This window comes from Camelina sativa, chromosome 11 (assembly GCF_030686135.1).
Source record: "Camelina sativa cultivar CO46 ecotype springtype chromosome 11, ASM3068613v1".
Lineage (NCBI taxonomy): Eukaryota > Viridiplantae > Streptophyta > Magnoliopsida > Brassicales > Brassicaceae > Camelina > Camelina sativa.
The window spans coordinates 27,127,001-27,150,366 of NC_141890.1; the positions used below are offsets into that span (position 1 = coordinate 27,127,001).

The 23,366-nt window shown below is 34.1% G+C and overlaps 2 protein-coding genes, 1 long non-coding RNA gene and 3 pseudogenes across 5 annotated transcripts; 4 read left to right on the forward strand and 2 right to left on the reverse strand.

Moving 5' to 3' along the window:
- The first annotated feature begins 4,254 nt into the window (after positions 1-4,254).
- On the forward strand, positions 4,255-5,376 carry LOC147934461 (uncharacterized). Its single transcript, XM_087472640.1, has 2 exons — positions 4,255-5,073; positions 5,167-5,376. The coding sequence occupies exons 1-2, from the start codon at positions 4,255-4,257 to the stop codon at positions 5,374-5,376; spliced, it is 1,029 nt and encodes a 342-aa protein (XP_087328766.1).
- Positions 5,377-6,729: 1,353 nt separating this feature from the next.
- LOC104724173 (LEAF RUST 10 DISEASE-RESISTANCE LOCUS RECEPTOR-LIKE PROTEIN KINASE-like 2.1) lies at positions 6,730-11,058 on the reverse strand (annotated as a pseudogene). The gene is made up of 5 exons (XR_015571363.1): positions 10,283-11,058; positions 10,124-10,200; positions 8,520-9,300; positions 8,160-8,183; positions 6,730-8,057 (listed from the first exon to the last, which is right to left on the reverse strand). The product of XR_015571363.1 is annotated as an LEAF RUST 10 DISEASE-RESISTANCE LOCUS RECEPTOR-LIKE PROTEIN KINASE-like 2.1 (transcript).
- Positions 11,059-12,606: 1,548 nt separating this feature from the next.
- Positions 12,607-13,916, forward strand: LOC109127335 (putative F-box protein At5g38270 pseudogene; annotated as a pseudogene).
- Positions 13,917-14,054: 138 nt separating this feature from the next.
- LOC104724177 (PR5-like receptor kinase) lies at positions 14,055-17,409 on the reverse strand (annotated as a pseudogene). The gene is made up of 5 exons (XR_015572811.1): positions 17,133-17,409; positions 16,342-17,065; positions 15,593-15,702; positions 15,487-15,519; positions 14,055-15,394 (listed from the first exon to the last, which is right to left on the reverse strand). The product of XR_015572811.1 is annotated as a PR5-like receptor kinase (transcript).
- A 1,031-nt stretch (positions 17,410-18,440) lies between these two features.
- LOC104727249 (uncharacterized) lies at positions 18,441-18,760 on the forward strand. The gene is made up of 2 exons (XR_758197.1): positions 18,441-18,519; positions 18,702-18,760. It is a non-coding gene; the product is annotated as an uncharacterized LOC104727249 (long non-coding RNA).
- A 328-nt stretch (positions 18,761-19,088) lies between these two features.
- Positions 19,089-19,615, forward strand: LOC147934462 (uncharacterized). The gene is made up of 2 exons (XM_087472641.1): positions 19,089-19,238; positions 19,322-19,615. Exons 1-2 carry the CDS (start codon positions 19,089-19,091, stop codon positions 19,613-19,615), a joined length of 444 nt encoding a protein of 147 aa, XP_087328767.1.
- Positions 19,616-23,366: the final 3,751 nt, after the last annotated feature.

Sequence of the window (23,366 nt, forward strand, 5' to 3'; positions counted from 1 at the left end):
AACGCTAAGAGTTGGAATGTGAGAGTGAATCCGAAGCAGGCACTGTTCGACTGGCGCAGACTGTTAGCGACGTTGGCGGCCCGACCAGGGATCGCCGAGTCTACTAATGGAAAGCCGTACCTTTCAAAAGTCTTAGAGAAAGACAATCTTCCCCACGGATAAGCCATAAATAACTCCTCGTCTGTCAACATCTCAACGACTGTGTTAGTTATTGAAGGTATTTTTTGAGAGCATATAAGTAACTCGTCGACTATGATGAGAAGGGCCAGTGGGAGCCTTTTCCACGACGCCGGTGGTTCCTTCTCCAAGAGTCTAACCACTTCACTGACAGTAATAGTACCAACATTTCCAAATAGTTTGTTCCACATAAACCCCTTCTCTGAGTGTTCACCATCTTCGTCGGGAGTGGGTGCTTGAGTTAGACTGGGTGTTTTAGGCAGAGGCCCACAATTGAGACCAGTAATTATGTGGAATTCACATAGTGAGTACCTGAAAGGCTTGCCACCAAATGCCATCCACATCTCATATTTCTATTTCGTTAATAGTTGGCGCGAGAGGAGGCCTTGAATGACCTTCAAAGAGGTGCTGACCTCTTAGCGGGGAGTTTGAAAAGTTTCCCAAACTGAGATTTCAGTAATTTCGCCAACTCTTCACTTTCCTAACCCAAAGTTTGTATCAAATTTCCAATTAGAAACGGTTTTGAGTAAATGTTCAACCTTCCTCCTTTAGGATACTCGCCCGGAAGGAATAGACGGCTAGGTAGTGTGACCCCCTTTGTCTGCATCCAACTTTCCTCTTCAAACCGAACTACAGATGACGTAAAAATAGAACCTGGGATCAGTTATCACTTACTTGAATTGCATTATATTATATTCGTTGTACGGTGTACCCCTCCTACAAACACTTTAACCCCACTAGGTGATAATCAACCCGGACATGAGAGGGGACCCAATTAACCGGATTGACAGAATATACTTGTAACAGGTTTGTAAGATTATGGTTTAAAAATACATAGACCGTTAGTTACCGAACATCCAGAAATCATACCTTCATCTCCACCAACCGAATGTACTCCAGGTTTGTCCGCCATGGTAGTTCCCGCATTGTCTTCTTCAACTGTAGACCTACCCATCTCATATGGGTCCGTTTTGTTATCAAAAAAGTTTGAAGTTGGTGGACCAAGTACTGATTCGGCGACGGTGGCAAATCTTGCCAAACTCCAGCATATTTTGTCGGCCATGGTACGATGAACGATAAGAACGAAAAGTAAAATTACCTATGTGGTTTGAGGATTTTGATCCTAGCTTATTTTCACATTCTTCTTAATTTTTTTCTTGTTGTCGCCACTCTTCTCTAACCTACTGGCCGCGTATACGGCGTCTAATATCTATAGATCACAACACTTGATGAAGTGTAAATGTAAACAGGCCTAATATAATAAGGGCCCATTATGATGCCCAACACGTTGCTCAATCTCTATGTTATTGGATGTCGAAAAATATAATTATTAGTGGTTTGATGTCAACTCGCCATCTTGTCACGCAGCTATATCAACTATCATTTATATCCAAATTAGTATTCCCCAACCCCATTAACATGTGAGTTTTATTTAAGTTTGCACTACGTACACATAATTCCTTCATTACATTCTGAATAGAAAGATGACTAACCCGGATCTTCCTAACGATTTGTTGGGGAAAATAGCTAAGTTGATGGCAGTCAAACACTGGTGATACCTGGAGTCACTCCTCCGTGCTGGAAATAGAGGCAAAAAAATTGTTTACCGTTCCAACATGTTGAAAGAGGCCAAAATCTTCAACCTGTGCAGTAACCCCGACGACATCGGTGATGGTGGTCGACACAGGAGGTTTTTTGAAAGGTGCCTTAGTGCTGGCAATTCCACGGCCATATATTTTGAAGGCCTTCGTCTTGTAACACGAGTTGGAGACATTGAAGGGGCGCTGAGGTTACTCCAGCGTAACGTCCCAGCATATGCCGACGCTACCCTTGCGTCTGCCATGTTGTGCATCTGTAATGGGTACGGTGACCAAGCCGGTCATTTGCTTCGGGTGTTTTCTAAAAACCACTTCCCACTTGATTCTGAAGATATTGGAGAGCTCTGTGAGGAACTCATCACTGAGCTTAGGAACTATGGAACACCAAAAAATAACATTTATGGTGTGTCTTTTGATTACCCTGATGATGGAGAAATAACAACTCCTAAGTGCGCAATCAAGTGCGCCCTCACAATAAACGTGCATATGAAGGGCCGTTACAAGCCTCCTTGCAAGAAATGCACACTCTGGTGGTGCGCTCGCCGAATTAGTCTAATGCTTTAGTAGTTATAACGACATGTTTCAGTTAACCATAACTATGTATGTTTCCATTTCAGCGTTCCCGTTTACAACTTATCTGCTATCCCTTTAATGGGAAAATAATATAGGTAACCACAAACATTATTAAATGTACGTACATAACTAGTGATTTAATGGACGTACACAACTATTGATCGTTTCATGGCTTTTACATGCAAAGCGAAGGAGTAAAGTAATATGCGAGATTTTTGAATACAAATTATGTTGCTCTACAATTGCCCATAAACTGACCATAGTTAGATGTTTAGTTTAATGTAAATTAATACTTATAATTATTCTACACGCTACGTTACATCCCTAAATATAAGCCTAACTATTTGTCCAATTACGTTGTAACTGAACCAATTACGTTGAAGAACTGTATGAGGTTATTAAAATATTTAAAGAAAACCCAACCGTTGCACTGTTTGGGAAATAAATTTTTAAAATAATATGGTATTGAAGGTAAGTCTTCGTTGTTCGCACGAAAGAAAAATTGAGGGTTGAGTAGCGATGGCGCATTTGGAAATCTGATTTAGTTGTCTCCATCCTTACAGAAGAACCCGAAGATTTCTATTAGGTGTTTAGATCTGGGATAAGTTGTACCAAAAGTGATCTGGCATTATAATTTCGCGGCGGAAATAAGAGGAAGAAGAGATTAAGTAGGTCGGTTTAAATCAGAAAATACGGTGAGTATTTCCCATCAGAGGTGTTGTTTCAGAAGGTGAGTGTTTCTATTCACTTCCCCCCACTTCGCCCCTTTCATTCAAAGAAGATTGCTGTCGAAATTCTATAATTGCTATGGAGGGATTCTGTATAGTACATTTTATAATAGTTTACAATCGTAGAGGTCATGAATTTCATGAATAGTAGTCTCTTGGAGGCGGGGTAAGGATAAATAACCATAATTGTGTTCTGAATGGAACTTTGGTATCCATTTGAATATGGGTTCATTGGTATTTTATACGTACATACTAATAAGTACGTAATTGTTGTTGGTAGGATGGATCCGGCAGAACAAGAGAACGATTCTCCATTTGGTTTGGACTTACCGAGGAGGTTATTTGCTCTTGACCATTACCCTCTGCAAACCAAAATCAACGTCTATTCAAAACCGGTATACCTTGCTACCAGTGGCGGATCCAGAAACTTAATTTGGGTGGGGCACAAACTATATATAATTTAAATATTAAATTTATATAAAATAAATAACACTTTTATCTTAATTAATAAATATTAAATTCATACTTTAATGTATTTAATCTATGAAATCCAAAAAGATGTTATTTTAAAATATATATATATATTATTTATGTTGGTTTTAAATTATACTGATATACATATGCTACATATATTTAGAAAATGTAATTCTAAAATTTCTCAGTTACAAATCATAATAAACATGTAATTTATCATTTATATGTAAAAATTATTATTTGAATTCACATATCTAAATATCAAACAAATTTAAACACTAAAATATGAAATGAATTACAAGGTAGATAATAAATTTTTACTAAGTTACTAATTGTACCAACATTTTTTAAATTCAAATGTAATTTTTACTATTATAAAAATGATGATTTAATTTTTTTTCAAGGGTTAAAATAGAATTAGAAATATAAATAGACAATAATGCACCTAATCATAATAAAGATTAAAAAACATGTTGGAAAGACACTAAAAATGTAACAAAGATATGGGAGATGATGGCAAACCAAAGAAAAAAAGAAGAATAAAGCAAAAAAGAAAAACACCAAAGTAACTAGGTGAAGGATCGAACTTGGCACTTGTTGAGGTATGTGGGGCACAATATAGCCAAAAGAGTTAGGAGTCTATAACAAGCAATGGTCAATTGAAAAAAAAATTAACTTAGCATGGGGCACGTGCCCCAGCCAACATGACCGTAGATCCGCCCCTGCTTGCTACAATTGCTAAGGTGCTGCGTGGAACAAAAGAAATAGAAAACTTGTTGAAGTCTCCATTTGGCCAGCTATTTTGTATCCCTGCGAACAAGACCTCGTACTCCGGGAAGATAGTTCATGGATTAGTTTGCCGTCAGTTGGTGACCAAAAAACGGCATGAGATGTGGATTGTGTTTGGTGGCCATCCAAGAAAGTTTGGAATACAGGAATTTGCAGAGTTAACAGGTCTGGAATGTGGGAAATATCCTAGAAAGAAAGATGTGAAAGCAGTGACTAAAAAGGAAAAAGGAGGTAAGACTGTTTGGGATGCACTTTTCGGGGGAAAAAAGCAACCAACCATCTCCGACTTGGTTGTTAAGTTGGAGACTGAAGAGATGGAAATGTGGAAGAAATTAGCTTTATCGCTGATAGTAATAGTTGATGGTGTGCTTACATGTGTTACGGAACCAGTAAAATCTTCTTCGAAGACTGTGGAGATGACCAAGAATATTGATTTTTTCTTCAAATACCCATGGGGGAGGTTGTCATTTGAACGGACGTTGGAGACTATTACAGGGTTTAAGTGTAAGGAAGACGTTGACAGCTTAGTGAGCCATTGCAAGCGACGGTCATTTGCTGTTCATGGATTCCCTCTTGCACTCCAACTGCTGGCTTTTGAAACTGTCCCAGAACTAGGAAAATTTATATCGTCTGCACAAGAAGATCAGGCGTTTGATGATAGCTCGGTCCATAATCTGGCAAAACTCCGCCCAATCAGGAAAGCAAGCATCTTAGCATGCGAGGCCGCTAAAGAGGTATGTACTTGGTTGATATAATACGTACACGGATAGAAAGTATCAGTTAAGTAAATTTGTGTATATTTACTTAATACATGTATCATCTTATAGGTGGTTATTAGGCGGATGGTTGGTACATGGGAGCATTGTTATAGTGGAGAATTTGCGTGGCGTGATGAGGAGGAAGACCATCAAGTTGAGAACATTGAAAATCTGATTAAAGGTGGCCACAAATGGGATGAGGCTACATGGTTGGGAGGTGATGATGAGTGTCCAAAACAGATACGACCGGAAGAGAAAGGTATGTGTACATTTGTGTAATGCTTTGAAAGTGAATGTCTGATAAATCAACATTTCTTTTCATTTGTATTATGAATCATTTTGGTCTCTTTTATAGTATGACTCTGAATTATTGCCCAATTTTTTTAGGCGTTCTGCGATATTGTACCCGTATTTTTTTATTCATCTATTGAGTAATATATGTCCGTTTTTAAAAATTTGTATTACATCATATGCAGGAAAAAATCATAATTTTTATTAATTAAATGTATTATAAAATAATTCAAGATAATTTAAATATAAATTCAAATAAAAATGAAAGATAATCATATATTTATGTTTGAATGAGGTAGAAAGATTTTCTTATTTTTTAAAATCTTACCTATAATTAATTTTAAAAATTTTGGTAACTAATATTAAAGTCAATGCATTAAATGTACAAAAATTTTAAAAAGTATTTTTTAGCAAAAATTGCTGCAAAAATACTAGTATAGATTTATTGAGTCCATAGCTACATTTAAACAAAATAAAGGTCAATATTGGCATAAATGTAGTATTACTATTACCTAATGGACTCAACAATAAACGTCTTCTACACGGCCATCGATAGGGAGAAGACTTGGTCATATTTTGAGACTTAAGGATTAAAGAAAATAAATATCTATTATTTTCTTCTTTTTATTTGTTTTTTTCTCACTGGCAAACGAATAATTGATTCGTGGCACAAATTACATGCATGCAATACCGTGTTCAAAGTATATGTATTATCCGGATTACTGCTATACAAGACTCTAGAATTAGTTATTCTGAATGATAGATTAGAGAAGAAAGAAAGAGAGTTGTATGCATGAAAAGTTGGAGACAGTTCGATAGATGTCCACATTTTTCGCCATTATATCACCGAACTAAACCCTAAATGCTTGAGAATTCATCACTTTTTGTAACTATATATTGAAATTGATACGATTAGTAAAACTACTAAACAGAAATTTACAAGAAGATGTAAGCTCTGTTTTTGTTAAGATCAATACGTTTTTTAATTATAACTAATAAATAATTTTTGGGTAAAATTCAGCTAAGAAAAACATAATAGAATCTTGAAAGTAAATCTTACGTTATGATTTTAACTCTTCTTGTTTCTCTGTCTGTTAAATAAACTCATTGTGAAAAAGTTTTATTTAAGAAAACAAGAACATGGGAGACTTGGAGATGTTGAAGGACCAAGTCATGAGTGAGAGTGACAGATACATTTTTTTCTTTTTTAGATGGCGTGACGAGAATCTTGTTTAACGTATAAGAAGTCTCACTTATGTAACCCACAAATCTATTATTTTGGATATGTTCATTTGAAGAGATATTTGTAGGTTGTAACACAGCTTAGAAAACATAGAAACATTTCAGATTTTAGATATTGAATTCACATAGAAAAAAACTATAAACTTATGAAACATTTTAGATTTTCTTATACATAATCTTTTCTTCAATAAAATTCTCTAGCATAATTAGACCAAGTATATGAGTCTCAAAAATAGTTTTTCCGCTTGTGGCTCATATCAATACCTCAGAGTATTTCGAATTATTTACTGAGAGTGAAGAGGAGTCTGGAAGAGGCTCTGCAGAAAGATGTAAAGAAGGCTTAGGAGGGACTTCTAGAGTATCCAAAGTTCCTTCCATCATCCCAACAACTTTGTTCATCGGTGGACGATTTAATGGACATGGTTGAATACACCATAGGCCTACCAAGGCCATCTTCTTTGCAATCTCTTTCTCCTCTTTAGATATATCATCACCAAGTTTCCACGTGTGATCTCCGTTCTCAAGATCCTTGTAGATCCAATCTGGAAAGTAAGATGAACTTGAGTTGGAAGCAGCGGTTTCTTTTGTTACTTTGTTCTTTGCTCCAATCATCTCAAGGACTAACATTCCATAGCTGTAAACATCTGATTTGTGAGAGACTCTTCCGTACATTCCTGAAAACACCTCAGGTGCGATGTAACCTATTGTTCCTCTTGTGTCTAGCAAAGACATCATGCTTTCTCTTTTCTCGCAGAGCTTAGCAAGACCAAAGTCTGAGACTTTAGGGCAGAGATTTTCATCTAACAGTACATTTTGCGGTTTGATGTCAAAATGCAAAATCCTTGTTTTGCATCCATGATGTAAGTACTCAAGTCCTCTAGCAACACCCAGCGCGATTCCATATAGTGTACACACATCCAGATTCAATGATTCCTTGCTAGATATGAATTTATCCAGAGACCCATTCTCTAGAAACTCATACACAATTGCTCTTTTGGACCCTTCGTAGCAGAATCCAAGTAAGGAAACAGTGTTAAAATGTGATGTTTGGCTCATGCTTGCGACTTCGTTGATGAAGTCTTCACCGTTTCTCTTAAAGTCCTTCAAGATTTTCACCGCAACCTTGCGACCGTCGTATAGGTTTCCTCCATAGACAGTTCCAAATCCTCCTTTCCCAACCGTGTTTGAAAATGAATTTGTAATTTTCTTCACTTCTTCATAACTGTACTGTTTCATTTCTACTAGACCGTTAAGGGACAAGTCCATAGTTGGAGTGTTTGACATTGTATTGGTGGAGTAAGGCAGTGTAGTTGATAAGCCTTTTCTTATGTTTTGAGCTTCCAGTTTCTTTCTTCTTCGGATGATGAAACAGAGCATACATCCTATGAAAAGACTGGTACCGAAGAATCCACTAGCAAATCCGATGCCTATAGACAAACAAAATGACAAGACCTCTGTAAGATTATGCTATTACTTAAGTATGTTCTACTAACAATAGTCTCCCTTGAAATATAGAAGGAGACATGTACCAATTTTCGCTTTTTTGGAGAGACCTGCATGAGCGAAACAAACGTCAGTTCAATAGTCAACACAGAACTTTAGAATCGTACATATAAAAGAAAGCTTGATGAGGAAAGGAAAAGATCTGGTTCGTATGGAAGAAGATTAGCAAATCAGATACAGACAGAAATTGAGATTCATATAAACTTAGATTAGCTGGAATATTCAGAGAAACAAAGCAAGAGGGAATCACAAAGAGCATCCATATCAAAGACACAATTAAACCTTTTATAATTTGATTTAATATAAAAGACAACTGAAAATACAAAAATAAAAAATGTATTTAGAGGCTAATTTGGTATCGTTTTCTAAGAGTTCGGGTAACTTACCAAAAGATCTAGATGGAATCATTGGAGTGCATTTGTGTTTTGATGACGAGTTAGTCTTGCAGCAAACTGAAGTTGTTGCACGGTAGGCGCAGATTCCACCAGTGGATTTACATTCTAGACACCGTCTTTCATCAATCCTCAGCTTCACCTCAAATCCTTCTTTAAGAACACTTTCCAATTTGGTTACATTCAAATCTTTCTCCTCTGGAGTATAACTCATGGGAACAGTGATGTTGAAACTCCCACCACAATGCTTGTAATGGTCATCTTTCTGATGCATGAAGCCAACACCCTTTTTTGGACATGAGAAACTGGCAGGATAATGAATAAGAGTTTTGTTGCATAGATAGTTAGCAAAGAGAGTCTTGTAGTCTGGCAAAAGCTCGAAGAGTTCAGGGGTCAACGTTTCACCACTGAATGACGCCAAGTAAAATTCACCTAACAAGTCTTGCCTTGCTAATTTAAGAGTACTATTTGTAATGTTTACTCAGAAAACACGGTACAACAGGCCTGAGATGATTAGAAAAGTTGAATTTGACAATGTTTCGCAGCGAAGCCCCAAGGATGGATGACCACAAGGTTGGATCCGATCCCCTCCCCAGAAAGGGAATCCGGCTGTGAGATTCCCACACTGAAACAGAGTATCACATAACTTAACCTCTCGTTTACTTAAAGCACAAGGTAGCTGGTGAAAAGAGGTCAAGAAAAAGAGCAAGACCAGAAAAGAATCGGGCTTTGAGAATATGAAGAGTACTGAAGAGAACATGATTGTTATCTGAATAGTTTAGTCTCCGATGGGTTTGGCTTAGGATAAGCGATTAAACATAAACTATAGAAAACAAAAAAATGGAAGCAAGTGAAGGAGCAAGTCAAGCGTGAAAGCGACACATACAAAAGACTTGGTGAGTTTAAATCATACGTCTATGAGTCTATGTCTCATTGACTCATTGACTTTAAAATACTTTTCTCTTCACTTTTTTATTTTAATTATGTTTTGCACTCACCCAAAACTGAAAAAACGCTCCTTACTAGTCATTGTGGAGAATCTAGTTAACGTAGAAGAAAGACTTATGGAATCCGCAGATCCATTATTGGAATATGTCATCATGTAAATATTATTTTCTAGCTTTCGGTTGACAAAGCCTTTAGACCCAATCATTGTTCATAATTATAAAACAGATAATTTTGGATAAAGAGGACATGAACCAATCCATGCATAGTGCAAAAAACATCTCTAAATAATAAGATTTGTTTTCCAGTCTCCATGACAACTCAAACGCTCGCTTCAAAGTTTACTCCAATGTTCGCCTTCACTGGCCTAACTACCATATAATCGACCACAAGGTAGGTATCAAAAATCATTATTTATCAGTTCTACCAAATTCGGAACAATTATTTTAAATCTTACACAAAACCAAACAATTATTTTGCAATCTGTTAACTTTTGGATATTTAAGTAGTCTAAGGGAAAGTTTTGAAACGAATATATGATTTTAAACATAGAAATATTTTCTTAAATAAATTTCTCTTGCATGGTTACACAACAAGTATATGATGGAGTCTCAGAAATAGATTTTCTACTTGTGGATCATATAAATTAATACCTCAGAGTTGTTGGAATTCTCTTCTAAGAGCGAAGAAGATTCCAGAGAAGAGGTTCTGTAGAAATATGTAAAGAAGGCTGAATACACCAGGGACCCACCAAGATCATCTTCTTTGCAGTCTCTTTTTCCTCTCCAGTTATCTCTTCACCAAATTTCAGCTGAAATATTCAGAGAAAGATATAAAAGCATTACTCTTCTTTTTGTTTCCAGAATTGCAAACGAATGCTCTTGAGCTTTGATTAAAGCCACAAGCACCGTCTGATGCTATGCACTCGGAGCAACCACTGTTAAAGCTAAGTTCGAAACCCTCATCAACAATCTTCTTTATAGCCTCCATACTCTGGTTTCTCTCTGCTTTCCGCAAGGCGGATTGAGAGACAGGAATATCAACCTTTCTTTCACACGATGCACTTAACCTATCTAAGATAGCTCTATTACCAGAATGCAAAGGGGACGAGACAAAGTAACTTTGCAAACCAATTTCATCCTTACACTCAAGTTGTCTAATGTAACTATTAGTAAGAACATCTACCTTTGAACCAGAGCAGCTGTAATAAAAAGTTGACAACTCGCTGCCCGGAGAAAATGGAAGGATGTTGGTTGATTGTTGCCTTCTCTGGAGACTGAAGACAAAGATTGTTGAGATAATCAATTCTGGCAAGCCTTATAATACGAGACTCATAGTTCATCTCAAGGATTCTGAACCTAACCGAGGATATATTAAACTCCGCGAATCTTCCATTACAGTTGACCTTATAATCCGGATGACCACACTCTTCTCTATCAGGTGTCCAAAAGGGATAATAGAGACATGTCTGATTACCACATCTAAACATAGGAGTGCAGTGCATCAGAGGTTCATCAACTGAAAAAACACAAGAGGGAATCACGAAGAGCATACATACGATTGCGTATGACAACAGAGACAGAAAAAAGATTGATCATGGTGCTCTCGTCTGTTTTTTTTTTTTTTTTTTTTTTTTTTTAATGGGAAATTAAGAACTATGAATATCATATTTAAAAGAAGAAAGAGAGATATTAGATTAAGAACATTATTATCTTGTCCAGTTCAAGATAATACAAGTCAAGCAAAGAGTGTAAACAACAAAATAAAAGTCAAGAGTGTCATCATTTTAAGACCTAAGAATACTGAAAATTGAGAAGGATTGAGCAAATTAATCGGTTTTTTTTACAACAAACACTTCACAGCACAACCAACAATTTAATAATGAGAAGACTTAGTCATATTTTGAGAAAAATCTATTCGTTTTTCTTTTCTCAAGACAACTCTTGCCACAAATTACCCATCATCCATGCACTATCTTGCCCAACCCTAGATATTAAAAACTCTTACACTTTTTTGATCATTAACCTTTGTTTAAAAAATCTATGCGCTAGTTGAGCATTCGGAATGTACCTATCGTCTAGTAAAAAAATCAGAAATTAAATATTAGAAATTAAATAATATATGATATTGAATGTAATGAATAGTTCAGTTCTATGTTAACGAAAAAAAACTTGATATAAATACATAATAAGAATATTATTTTCAAAATTACATTAAACACTTGAAATCTTATTTTAAAGACAAAATTTATGATTTTTCCTAAAATTTTGAGCATAATTTATTGTAAAACATTACAAAAAATTTCGTTAAAATGTTTGATAATCTACAAAAAGAAAATTGTTTTATACTTTAAATCTAAAAAATAATCGAATTAGGCGGAGAATAATCTGATTAGGAGGAGAGTAATTGGATGATTGATTTCTTTAAGTGATTAGACATTAGTCGAGCTGGATACGATGAACCTAGCGATTAAGCTAGTAGTAATCAGAGCTAGACAGATATTTTTCTAACAAGATCTTTAACCAATTTTGTATATACCACACACTTGAGTTAACCAGTCCCGAACAAGTACAATGTCCATTAACCGCTAACAGAATTTGTTAATGATAAACCAGAAGATATTATCCAGTCAAATTAAACTATTGAATATCTAAATTATACTCAAATACTTTACGGCAATTCTCATAAATACCATTGACAGATTTTTTTCCTTTCTAAAACATACAATTCTTAGTTTTTTTATTTTCCAAAAAAAAAAACCATTAATTTGTATTTTTTCAAAAATACCAGAAAACTAAAACCAAAATTCGAACATTCAAAACTAAACATCCTAAACCCTAAACATTACCCCTTAAAATCTATATCCTAAATCTAAAATGAAAAATTATCAAAACCTTAAAAACTAAATTTTAGATCCTTAAAAATCACTTTTTTTTTTATGTTTGTGGTATTTTTTAGAAAAATAAAACTTTTGAGTTATTTTTGGAAAAAGAAATTAATAGTGGTATTTTTGAAAGAAAAAAACATAGTATTTCACACTAATTTTGTATTAATAATTTAGATTAAGCTCCCCTTGGTTCTAAACCCTAAACAAAACCCTAGACCCCATTAGAGTGCTCGTCAGGTAAGCGCAGGCATGGAGAAGCCAAAAGATTTGATGAGAGAAGAGAAGGGACGAAAAGTTTCTAAAAATCACGATTGGTGCAAACTTTGTCCCGATCTCTTACGGTCAATCCTCGAAAGCTTGAGCTCTATTGATTTTCACCGAGCAAAAATCGTTTGCTCCGATTGGTATTCAGTTTGAAAAACATGCGTGAAGCGGCCTCTTTGTCCATGGCGGATCATATACGTAGAAGATTCTTTGATGTTGTTGAATGCCGTAGAAGACAAAATTTACAAAGGAATTAACACTCGTTGGACTCTCCAACGACAGCTATTTTATGGCTAGCAAGCTTTATCTCTACACTACTAACGATCACATCAAGATTTTTGATTTCTCTCGGAAACAATCCGTATTGGGATCATCGGTTTCGATACTTGAAGAAAAAAAATGAATACATATGTAGCAGGAGAATGGCGATTCAGAAATCAGGAGAAGTTTTGATTATCTTGAGTGTATTATCGGAAGATAAACTTTTGTTTTATGAATCGATCTTCCATCAATGGAGTCTTCAATTCGCGGTGGAAAAGTGAGATTTGAGCGAAGTTCCGGCCAATGGGGACGCTTCGTCGAGCCTTTTCGTAAGGTTGAGGTGTCAAAACACACCTTCATATACAGAAGATCAGCTGTTCTGTGGGTAGACGAGAGAACAGGAGATTATGTGGTTGCTTGGATTCTGAATAGTCATTACTTGTTCTCTTACAAGAAAGCAGACGACTCGTGGTGGAGCCGGAATAAAGTGTGGAATATAGAAAGCCGAAACTTAAGTTTTTTGGATTTGGCTTATAGAAACAGCAAGCTTTATCTCTACACTACTAACGATCACATCAAGATTTTTGATTTCTCTCGGAAACAACCCGTATTGGGATCATCGGTTTCGATACTTGAAGAAAAAAAATGAATACATATGTAGCAGGAGAATGGCGATTAAGAAATCAGGAGAAGTTTTGATTAACTTGAGTGTATTATCGGAAGGTAAACTTTTGTTTTATATCTTTAAGATGAATCTTGAGAGTAACATATGGGAAAGAGTAGAATCTATTGGAGATGATGAGATGTTGATCTTTGGTCATGGGGTTACAATAAGAGCACCGGTCCAAGATGTTGGTAATGAAATCAAGAGTGGTTCAATCTATTTCGTTACAGATGACTTTTTGCCAATAAACGATCGTACTAGTACTGATTCAAATTGCGGTGTCTTCCATCTTGCCAGAAGGATACTCCAATGGCAGGGGCCTAAGTATATATCTACCAAAACTCAGTGGTTTTTTCCAGGATTTGCTTAGTCTTTTGGTTAACAAGTTTTCGTCAATTTGTTACTTAAATAATAAATTTATTATAAACAATTGAATCCATATCTTGTAAGACTTTATCAAGACACATATATGGCTACGGAGAAAGATAACAAACCTTGGTGCTAGCTCTTTTCTTAGGAATATAAATTCACGTTGCTCTCTTCCAAAGTGTCATTGTAGCGTTTCTCAAAAAAAAAAAAAAAAAAACTAACTTACCGCCATTCGAGAAGCGTACCCCAAGATCATGACAAGTTTTAAGAGATCCCCTACCATGTTGAATGTAATTAAGGACAACCTTGATATATGTTGACTCTCTTCAACAGTTTGTTGAACCACTTTCTTTTGAAAAGTGTGAAGCATCTTCATTAGCTGAGAGAGTATCTCTTTCAAACTGAGTTGGGTTAGAGAAGCTTGAAGTCTCATTACTATCTTCAATAGTTTCTGGAACCGTTGCCGCGGGTAAATACAAGAGAGGTTTAGGTGGAACTTCAAGAGCTTCTAAGTTCCCCTCTAACATTTCAATTACTTTGATCATTGGTGGCCGGTCAGATGGATTCATCTGAATACACCATAGACCAACCAATACCATTTTCTTCAAAATTATATCTTCTTCTTCGGTTATCTGATCTCCGAGAATCCTCATAATTTCTCCTTGCTCAAAATCCTTATAGATCCAATCTGGAAAGTACACTGTACTATTATTGGAACGAGCATTTTGAACCTTGTTTATATTCAAGAACCACCATCCCATAACTATACACATCTGACTTATGCGAAGCTCCTCCAAAATTCGTAGAAAATACTTCAGGGGCTATGTATCCAACTGTCCCCCTCGCATCTAGCATTGAAATTATGCTTTCTTCTTTATTTTTGCATAGTTTAGCAAGACCAAAATCTGAAATCTTAGGACAAAGATGATCGTCCATTAGTATGTTCTGTGGCTTTATGTCAAAATGCACAATCCTCGTGACACAACGATTGTGCAAATACTCTAGCCCATGAGCGACACCTACCGCAATGTTATATAATCTTTCCCAATCCATCTTGGTTGACATATTTTCAGAAATATACTTGTGGAGGGATCCATTCGGCATGAACTCGTATATTATAGCTCTCTTGTTCCTTTCGTAACAGAATCCAAGAAGAGAAACAATATTGAAATGAGATGATCTACTCATGCTAGCTACCTCATTGATGAACTCTTCCCCATCCCCCTCTGTTACCTTCAAGATCTTCACTGCAACATCCCTACCGTTATCAGGTAACTTTCGTTTGTAGACAGTTCCAAATCCTCCTTTCCCGAGAACATGCGCAAATGAGTTTTGTCATTTTCTTGACTCTTTTGTAACTATATCGTTTCAACATTACAACTGCCTCAACGTTCTTGTCATTCCAATCACTCTTTCTTTTCACTATTATCACGACTACAATAATGATGATCATGATCACTGTTAAAGCTGCTGAGACTCCTGGATATAAGATAATTAAGAAGAATATAAAATCGTGGTGTTTTTGTATATATACAAGAGTACTAGTAGATTGATTGAGCGAGATATGGTACCAAGTATGAGTTTTAACTTCCATGGTGATTTTTCTGCAAGATAATTCAAAGAAGAAGTCCTGTTTAGCAAACGTTAGTATGAAAAGGTAAATAAATAAAAACTTACGTTTTGACGTTCCTCCATTAGTTTCCTTGGGAGTTTAAGACTGTGAAGGAGGTTCACGAGTTCCATTTTTTGTCTGAGCTGGAAATGGAGATTCAGCCGTTGAGGTTGAGCTATCCAACAAGTGACATAATTATATCAGTATATAAAAACAAAAGTAGCACTATTTTAACATTTTGGTAGGTGCTAATCAGACATTAGGATTTTGCATGTATAAGGACTGATTAGTGTTTCTGGATTTTGCATACCAATAAATCGGCTGCCTAAACTACTACCTTAAAAACCGTATTAGATTTTTTTTAATGTTTTTTTAGCAAATTTGACCCATATATAGTAGAAGAAAATAACTATTTATTGACAACTATCATTAGGCTTAGATCATTTAGACACATAAAAGCCAATTTTTCCTTTTTAAAAGGTATTATGGATTATTAGAAGATTGGATTACATTACTAAAAATGGTGTAAATATTGGATATAACTGACAAGCCTAATAAATTAGTTGGATTGGATTAAGTTATCCATATTGACATTCTTATAAACACCAAACCGAATTCACATAGTAATGATCCATCCAAAATATATGGTCCATGTCAACTCAACGTTCTTAAAAATATCTCTACAATGTTTGGTCAAAATTAAAGCCGTGTATGATCCAATGTCTCTAGAACATTGTGTCAAACTAGCCTACGTGGATACGTCTTTGACGAATAGGAAAGTGACTAGAGAGGAAAAGTATGTACGGGAACTAACTTGGTGATGTTCGGAGTAATCGCCGGGCAAAAGGTGATGACGTAGTTAGGCGAGTTTGAACTTTGAGCATGTGAACATGGTGCTTTCTTCGTCATAAGCATAGCTATAAGCGAGTGGACACTCGTTCTTGAAATTCTTGGCATAAAGCGACGGTGGGCATTTCTGAGGTGTCGAGTAGTTGCCGGTGCAGCAGAAGTCCGCCGTTTTGAATTTCTGACAAGCGTTCATGCAAGCAATTGGTTCTTCCTCGCCCGAGCTTCCCATCACCTGAAGCTCCGTCGGACACGTCTTGGTCAAGTTGACAACGCAACCGATGCTGAGGCATGACTGCCCACTTTGCGGATGCTGAGGCACCACACCACTAACGGTAGGTTGTAACCGTCCACCAGGCTTACGTCATAGAAGTCTTTACCGTCGGTACCGTCGATGGTAAACTCAGCTAGAGTCGTTGGAGGTTCTGCGCTTCCAGAACAATCGATTTTCCCGGAGCCGCAGTCTCCGGTGGCGCTGGCGCAGGAGAAATTACCTGTTGAGCTGGTTGAACAAAGAGACCTACCCCAGAAACGACCAGCCCATGACGATGGCGCGTTGATGACACGCGACTCTCCTTTCTTGAGAGAAAAGCCGGTGGTGGAGTTCAGAACACTTCTCCCCGTGGATATAACTCCCGGCCAGACAGTGTAATCACATTTGTTCTCTATAGTAAAGTTTCTCGACGTTACTCCTGCCATTAAAACAATTACTAACAACTAAAAAAAAAGAGTTCTCTGGAATAAAGGAAACCGCAGTACCTGAGACGAATAAAAGTAAAACAAGGAGGAACATCAATGACAACCCTTTACCCATTGGATCGACGAATACGTAAAAAAACAAAAAAAAAATGAAAGAAGGAGAAGAAATAGAAAATGTATTCAGAATTTGACTACCCTTTTGTCGTCTATATTGATTAGGATTTAGGAAGTAACTACGTAGGAAATTTTTAGAGTTAAAGTATCTAAACAATATTAATTGTAAAATTGTTTTCATCACCGCATAAAATTGCATTAAAGGCATCTCAGCCAAAATAAACAATGTCCAAAAATGCAAAAGTAAAGAAACAGGACAAAAGACCTTCAATCAAAATCAGAACAACTATAATGTAGAGAACACAGAAAAGTGTCTTCTCCTAGCCATATAAATCTTAGCCAATCATTTGGTCACCGTGTGGATATGATCTGAGTATCTTGACAAAAAAAAACACGCACACATCGTACTTTGAAAGTTAATTTACTGGTCAATTTGTTATAACTTTGAAAATAAATAGTTTAGATTATTAAATGGCATAAATGTAAATCGTGAAAACGGCATATAATTCTCTCTAATTGATCTAATCAAGTAGAAATTTATTTTAAACTTTCAGTTTTTTTGGAGATTTTAATTTGTTCGGGTAAAGGGTTTAATCAAAGTTACAACAATATACTACCAAAAGAAAAAAGTTTACAACACTAGTTAAAACATTATGATCAAACTCACCGTTTTACAATTTTGGCGGTTAGACCCTGGTGACGAGCAATCGCATAAACCCCAATCTCTGAACTTTTCCTTCTAGGATTTGTTTACTTTTAGAATTATCTGTATTTTGTACCATGCACTGATATACAATGGCTAGTTTGCAACAAACATGATATTGATATCTCTGACACAAGAAACTAAATTATGGTTGTTAATGGTTGTACAGTACGCTCCGGACCCAACTAAACTCGGATTAGTCCGCAGTTAGTACGTCATTCACCATTTCAGACTAGTATGCACTTCTCCATACTATACAACTCCATACTAGTCTGGAATTTAAAAAAAAACTGCAGACTGTGTAAATTATACTATTGGTCCGATTATTTCAGTTTACTCCATAAAAGCTCCATACCAACTCCATACCAATAGTAAAAGTTGAGTAAAAACGTGTTCAAACTAGTTGGATCCTAGTAATTTTATCTCATTGGTTAAAGTTGTGTTTCTTTGTACTTTCTTCATATATGAATATATATAGATGCATTCATAAATGTTAAAAGTCACAACAAAAAAATCATATTCCCAAAAACAAAATCTAGATCTAGAGAGGACTCTCTTCTCTTTACTCATTGAAGCTCTTCAATCTAAAACTCTTTTGAATCAACCATTTATCTCATCTCAAATTCATAAGTAAGTTTTTTTTTCTCACCTCATTTTCTTTTTAGTTTAGTTTATAGTAGATATTTAAGAATTTATTAGTTAATTTTTTAAGCATGATGAGCTAGTTTATTAGTATATATATATGATGTTTTTAGTTAATTTTTAGTTTAATTTTATATTTATTAATAACTTTATATTGTTTGTGATTATAGATATGTCATCACAAGGTCGTAATATGAATGCAAACATGGATCCTCCTATACGTAGACGGGTAACTTTTAATGATTAAAGCTTTATTTATCTATCTAGTTTAAAATCATGTGTATTGTTTAAATAAATATACAAAACTCAAATATACACCTAACTTTATTTGCAATAATTGAATTATATTATTATTACTCTATACTAATAATATATTATTATTATTACTCTGTACTAATTAGAAAAAACCGGATCGAAGATACACTCTTGAAGAAGAAAGAACTTTGATTGAATTATACGATGAAGCACTAGCTTTAAATAATTATATGTTTAAAGACCCGGGACAACCAGGACGAGCATATATTGTTCGTAAGTTCAACGAAAAATTCAATCAAAGCATGAAGTGGACAGACTTAAGATGTAAATTCGATGAGTGGAAGAAACAATATAAAACTTGGGTCCTCTTACAAGGCAAGACTGGTATCACGGTAGATCCCATTAGTGGAAGAATTGAAGCTTCAGATGAGTGGTGGAATGATCGTATAAAGGTAATCTATTGTTAAATAATGTTATTATTTAATTATTTGTAGGTTTTTGTTTTCCGATTACTAATGTGTTGTTTTTTTTATAGGAAAATGATAAAGTGAGATGTTTTCAACGAGAACCTCCTAAGTTTTGGGAAGTCATGAGAGTATGTTTCGCAAATCTTGATGTGGGTTCTCAACGTCAAGACTCGGTGAGACAAAGAAGAGAAGAATTAATGAGTGAGAATGTGAATGATATAGAGGATACAGAAGATGCAAATGATGATGATGTGGGGCTTAGCGAAGTGTGTGGAACTCAACATGAGAATGAAGTGTATCGTGTGAACATTTACGATGAGTCCCAACCTCCCTATCGTGTAATTTTTAAAAACATTTTGTAATAGTTATTAGTTAATTATGATTAAATATATTATTAAAATTGTTTTTAATATTTTTGTACACATCATTTCATACCATAGTCTGATTTTTACCATTCATAATAGTATGGTGTTATGCATACTATTGTATGGTGTTGTGCATACCACTAATTACTCTATACTACCGTCTATTCTACTCCATACTAAAATGTTAGTATGCACTATGTAGTATGGAGTGTATGCAGCAACCATTCAAAGCATATGTTTGAGGTAATTTGTTAGATAGAGTAACTTGAAAGATTCGTGAATGACATTGATGGTACTTCTTTCAATAACTCTTTGATGATCATCTCAAATTCTTTGTTTCCACCATTATTATTTCTCATTAACTTGTGATGAGGAAACATTTTATTGGCATAGTTTTTAGTCATAAATGTAAATTGTGTTTTCCAACAAGTCTAATCAACATTCTTATACATGATTTTGGTGGTGAACACCATCCAAGAGAAAATTTTAAATTCAAAAGCGATATGAAAAAATCCACGTCAATGCATACAACCAAGTTCTAGTAAAAGCAACAATCCAACAAGTATCTTCTAACCTGGAAAAAAGTTTTGGAAATTGTATGTCTATATTTACTTCAAATATTTTTTCACATATTCAAATTATGATATGACGAAAAAAATATCAATTTATGATATATATATATATATATATATATATATATATATATATGCAGAAAATCCATTTTAACAACACTAATGTTCTTATAGAAATCAAAAGCATGTAAATTATTAGAAGATATAACTATTCAACAGAGAATAAAGAGAAAATAAAGAAGAATGTACGGATGAGATACAATTAGTCATTTGGACTTTGTCTTTCATGGTAGGTAGTCAATTAATTTGTGCATAGTCGGTGCTATATTGTCATTTATATATCAAATTTATTTATTTTTTGTCGTCAAATAAACCTTATATTAATCTAATTAAATCATCTTTCAAATTGTTCACCATCATAAATCTGATATGTATCAAAATTAATTATTTACCAAATTCACAATTTAAACATACTACAAATAAAAAATGAAACAAGAGATTATCTTTGTATCAACCCAAGAATATTAAAAATATCTTTAACAAAATTAAGATCTAGAAAATATAGATAATGCATAGCATGAATTTTCAATGAATGAATGAAGTTACCCTCAATTTTCTCCGTTATGTTTCTTCACAAGTGTTTAAAACCAAATGGAGCTTAAATAAAGCATTGATATATACATTTTTTATTCTTAAATCAAGTTAAAAATATAAACCTATATAATTAAATTCTTTTCAATTTGATTCTTAAGGTTAACTTCTCGATTGATGGGTCTAATTTTGTGCCATCATCTAAAAATTAAAAAGAAAAACTAAGATATTATTTTTTCAAAAAGAACTTGTGTGTTTTGCAATCGTATTATCTAATGCTTTTCTCGCATGCACATATATTCTTTAAAGTTTTTTCGAATTCTTCCATCATCTTGCAGAAATTGTCAATTTTTTCGTGACTGTTTCTCTTTACGTCATCATGTAGAAATCGTAGTTGATGGTTAATGTTGCATTTTCTTTAGAAGATAAATGAACAAATGTAGACTTTATGGTTTTAGGAAATTTCAATCCACAATCAATTCTTGACGAATCAATTTATAATGAATCTTAGTGTTTAGATTTTTTTCATTCCAAAATCAAACTTATGAACATGAAATCTTTAAGAAGAAGCATTTATAATGAATTTGGTCTTCCATCCAGATCATACCTAGTACTAGTCCTTTAAAATTTATAGGTTAGTAGGTTTTTGAAATTTTATGGTAGTCCGATCAGACTTCTCTAATTCGATCCCAATTAATATGTTGGTAGACTAAATGGTTATAATTTTTTTTAATATTTTTTCCGCTTTTGCTAAACGGTTAGATTTTTTTCACTTTTGCTAAACAGTTATATTTTTGTGGTGTTGAAGAACTTTGTTACTGTTGAAGAAAATTGTTACTTTAAACATTAAATAGAATGCCTATCTGGAAACGAAATAAGTTCATTGACACCTTAGTTTTGTTTTAGGGAAGTTTAAACTAGCGTTGTTCTCTACTAAAGCAACAATTGTAACAACACTTTATTAAGGAACAATAGTGTTAAACTTTTTTTCATGTGAGTAAAAAAAAAACAAAAAAACTTTTTTCATGTATTTGAGTGGTTCATGTATATGTATACTAGGTTTTAACCCGCGGTACACCGCGAGACTATATTTTTAAAAGTAAAATAAAAATGTAATTTTTTAATAGATTAACTATATATATGACTAATGTTTTGTAAATTTTAAATATATATCCCCCTTATATCTATATATTATATAGGTTTACCGGTTTAAAAATTTAGGTTTACCGGTTTAAATTGTTAAATTCAGAATATAACATGTGGTATACCGTAGTACTGTTTGTTTATTTTACATAATCGTAATTTAATAAACTTAATTATATATACCTAATATTCAAACGTCGATGGTGTTAACAAAATAATGAACTGATGATTTACTAACAGTTAATAAATAATTTTTAATTTATATTAATACCCAAACTTATCCCGCTAGATATCCAAACACCATTTTTCTTCTTTGCTTAAGTACAACATGCCGTTTTTTGGTCACCAACTGACGGCAAACTAATCCATGAACTATCTTTCCGGAATACGAAGTCTTGTTTGCAGGGATACGAAATAGCTGGCCAAATGGAGACTTCAACAAGTTTTCTATTTCTTTTGTTCCACGCAGCACCTTAGCAATTGTAGCAAGCATGGGCAGATCTATGGTCATGTTGGGTGGGGCACATGCCCCATGCTAAGTTAATTTTTTTTTTCAATTGACCATTGCTAGTTATAGACTCCTAACTCTTTTGGCTATATTGTGCCCCACATACCTCAACAAGTGCCAAGTTCGATCCTTCACCTAGTTACTTTGGTGTTTTTCTTTTTTGCTTTATTCTTCTTTTTTTCTTTGGTTTGCCATCATCTCCCATATCTTTGTTACATTTTTAGTGTCTTTCCAACATGTTTTTTAATCTTTATTATGATTAGGTGCATTATTGTCTATTTATATTTCTAATTCTATTTTAACCCTTGAAAAAAAATTAAATCATCATTTTTATAATAGTAAAAATTACATTTGAATTTAAAAAATATTGGTACAATTAGTAACTTAGTAAAAATTTATTATCTACATTGTAATTCATTTCATATTTTAGTGTTTAAATTTGTTTGATATATTTAGTGTGAATTCAAATAATAATTTTTACATATAAATGATAAATTACATGTTTATTATGATTTGTAACTGAGAAATTTTAGAATTACATTTTCTAAATATATGTAGCATATGTATATCAGTATAATTTAAAACCAACATAAATAATATATATTTTTTAAATAACATCTTTTTGGATTTCATAGATTAAATACATTAAAGTATGAATTTAATATTTATTAATTAAGATAAAAGTGTTATTTATTTTATATAAATTTAATATTTCAATTATATATATTTTGTGCCCCACCCAAATTAAGTTTCTGGATCTGCCACTGATTACAGCTTAATGACTCAATTATTGCTTAATTGATCTCAGATCGATTCTCTAATACATACTCCTCAGACTTGACGAAACCTATGTAAAAAAACACTTTCCCTTTTCATTCTTTTTTTTTTTTTGTTTTGGTATGGATCATATCGAAATTTTTTGTTTGTTTTTTTT

What these genes read in the sequence shown, in the direction of transcription:
- LOC147934461 (XM_087472640.1), top strand. Translation starts at nt 4,255, where the DNA reads ATGACCGTAGATCCGCCCCTGCTTGCTACAATTGCTAAGGTGCTGCGT. An exon ending in CATGCGAGGCCGCTAAAGAG is followed by an intron (nt 5,074 to 5,166) that starts GTATGTACTTGG and finishes ATCATCTTATAG; the next exon opens with GTGGTTATTAGGCGGATGGT.
- LOC147934462 (XM_087472641.1), top strand. Translation starts at nt 19,089, where the DNA reads ATGAAGTGGACAGACTTAAGATGTAAATTCGATGAGTGGAAGAAACAA. An exon ending in GGTGGAATGATCGTATAAAG is followed by an intron (nt 19,239 to 19,321) that starts GTAATCTATTGT and finishes TTTTTTTTATAG; the next exon opens with GAAAATGATAAAGTGAGATG.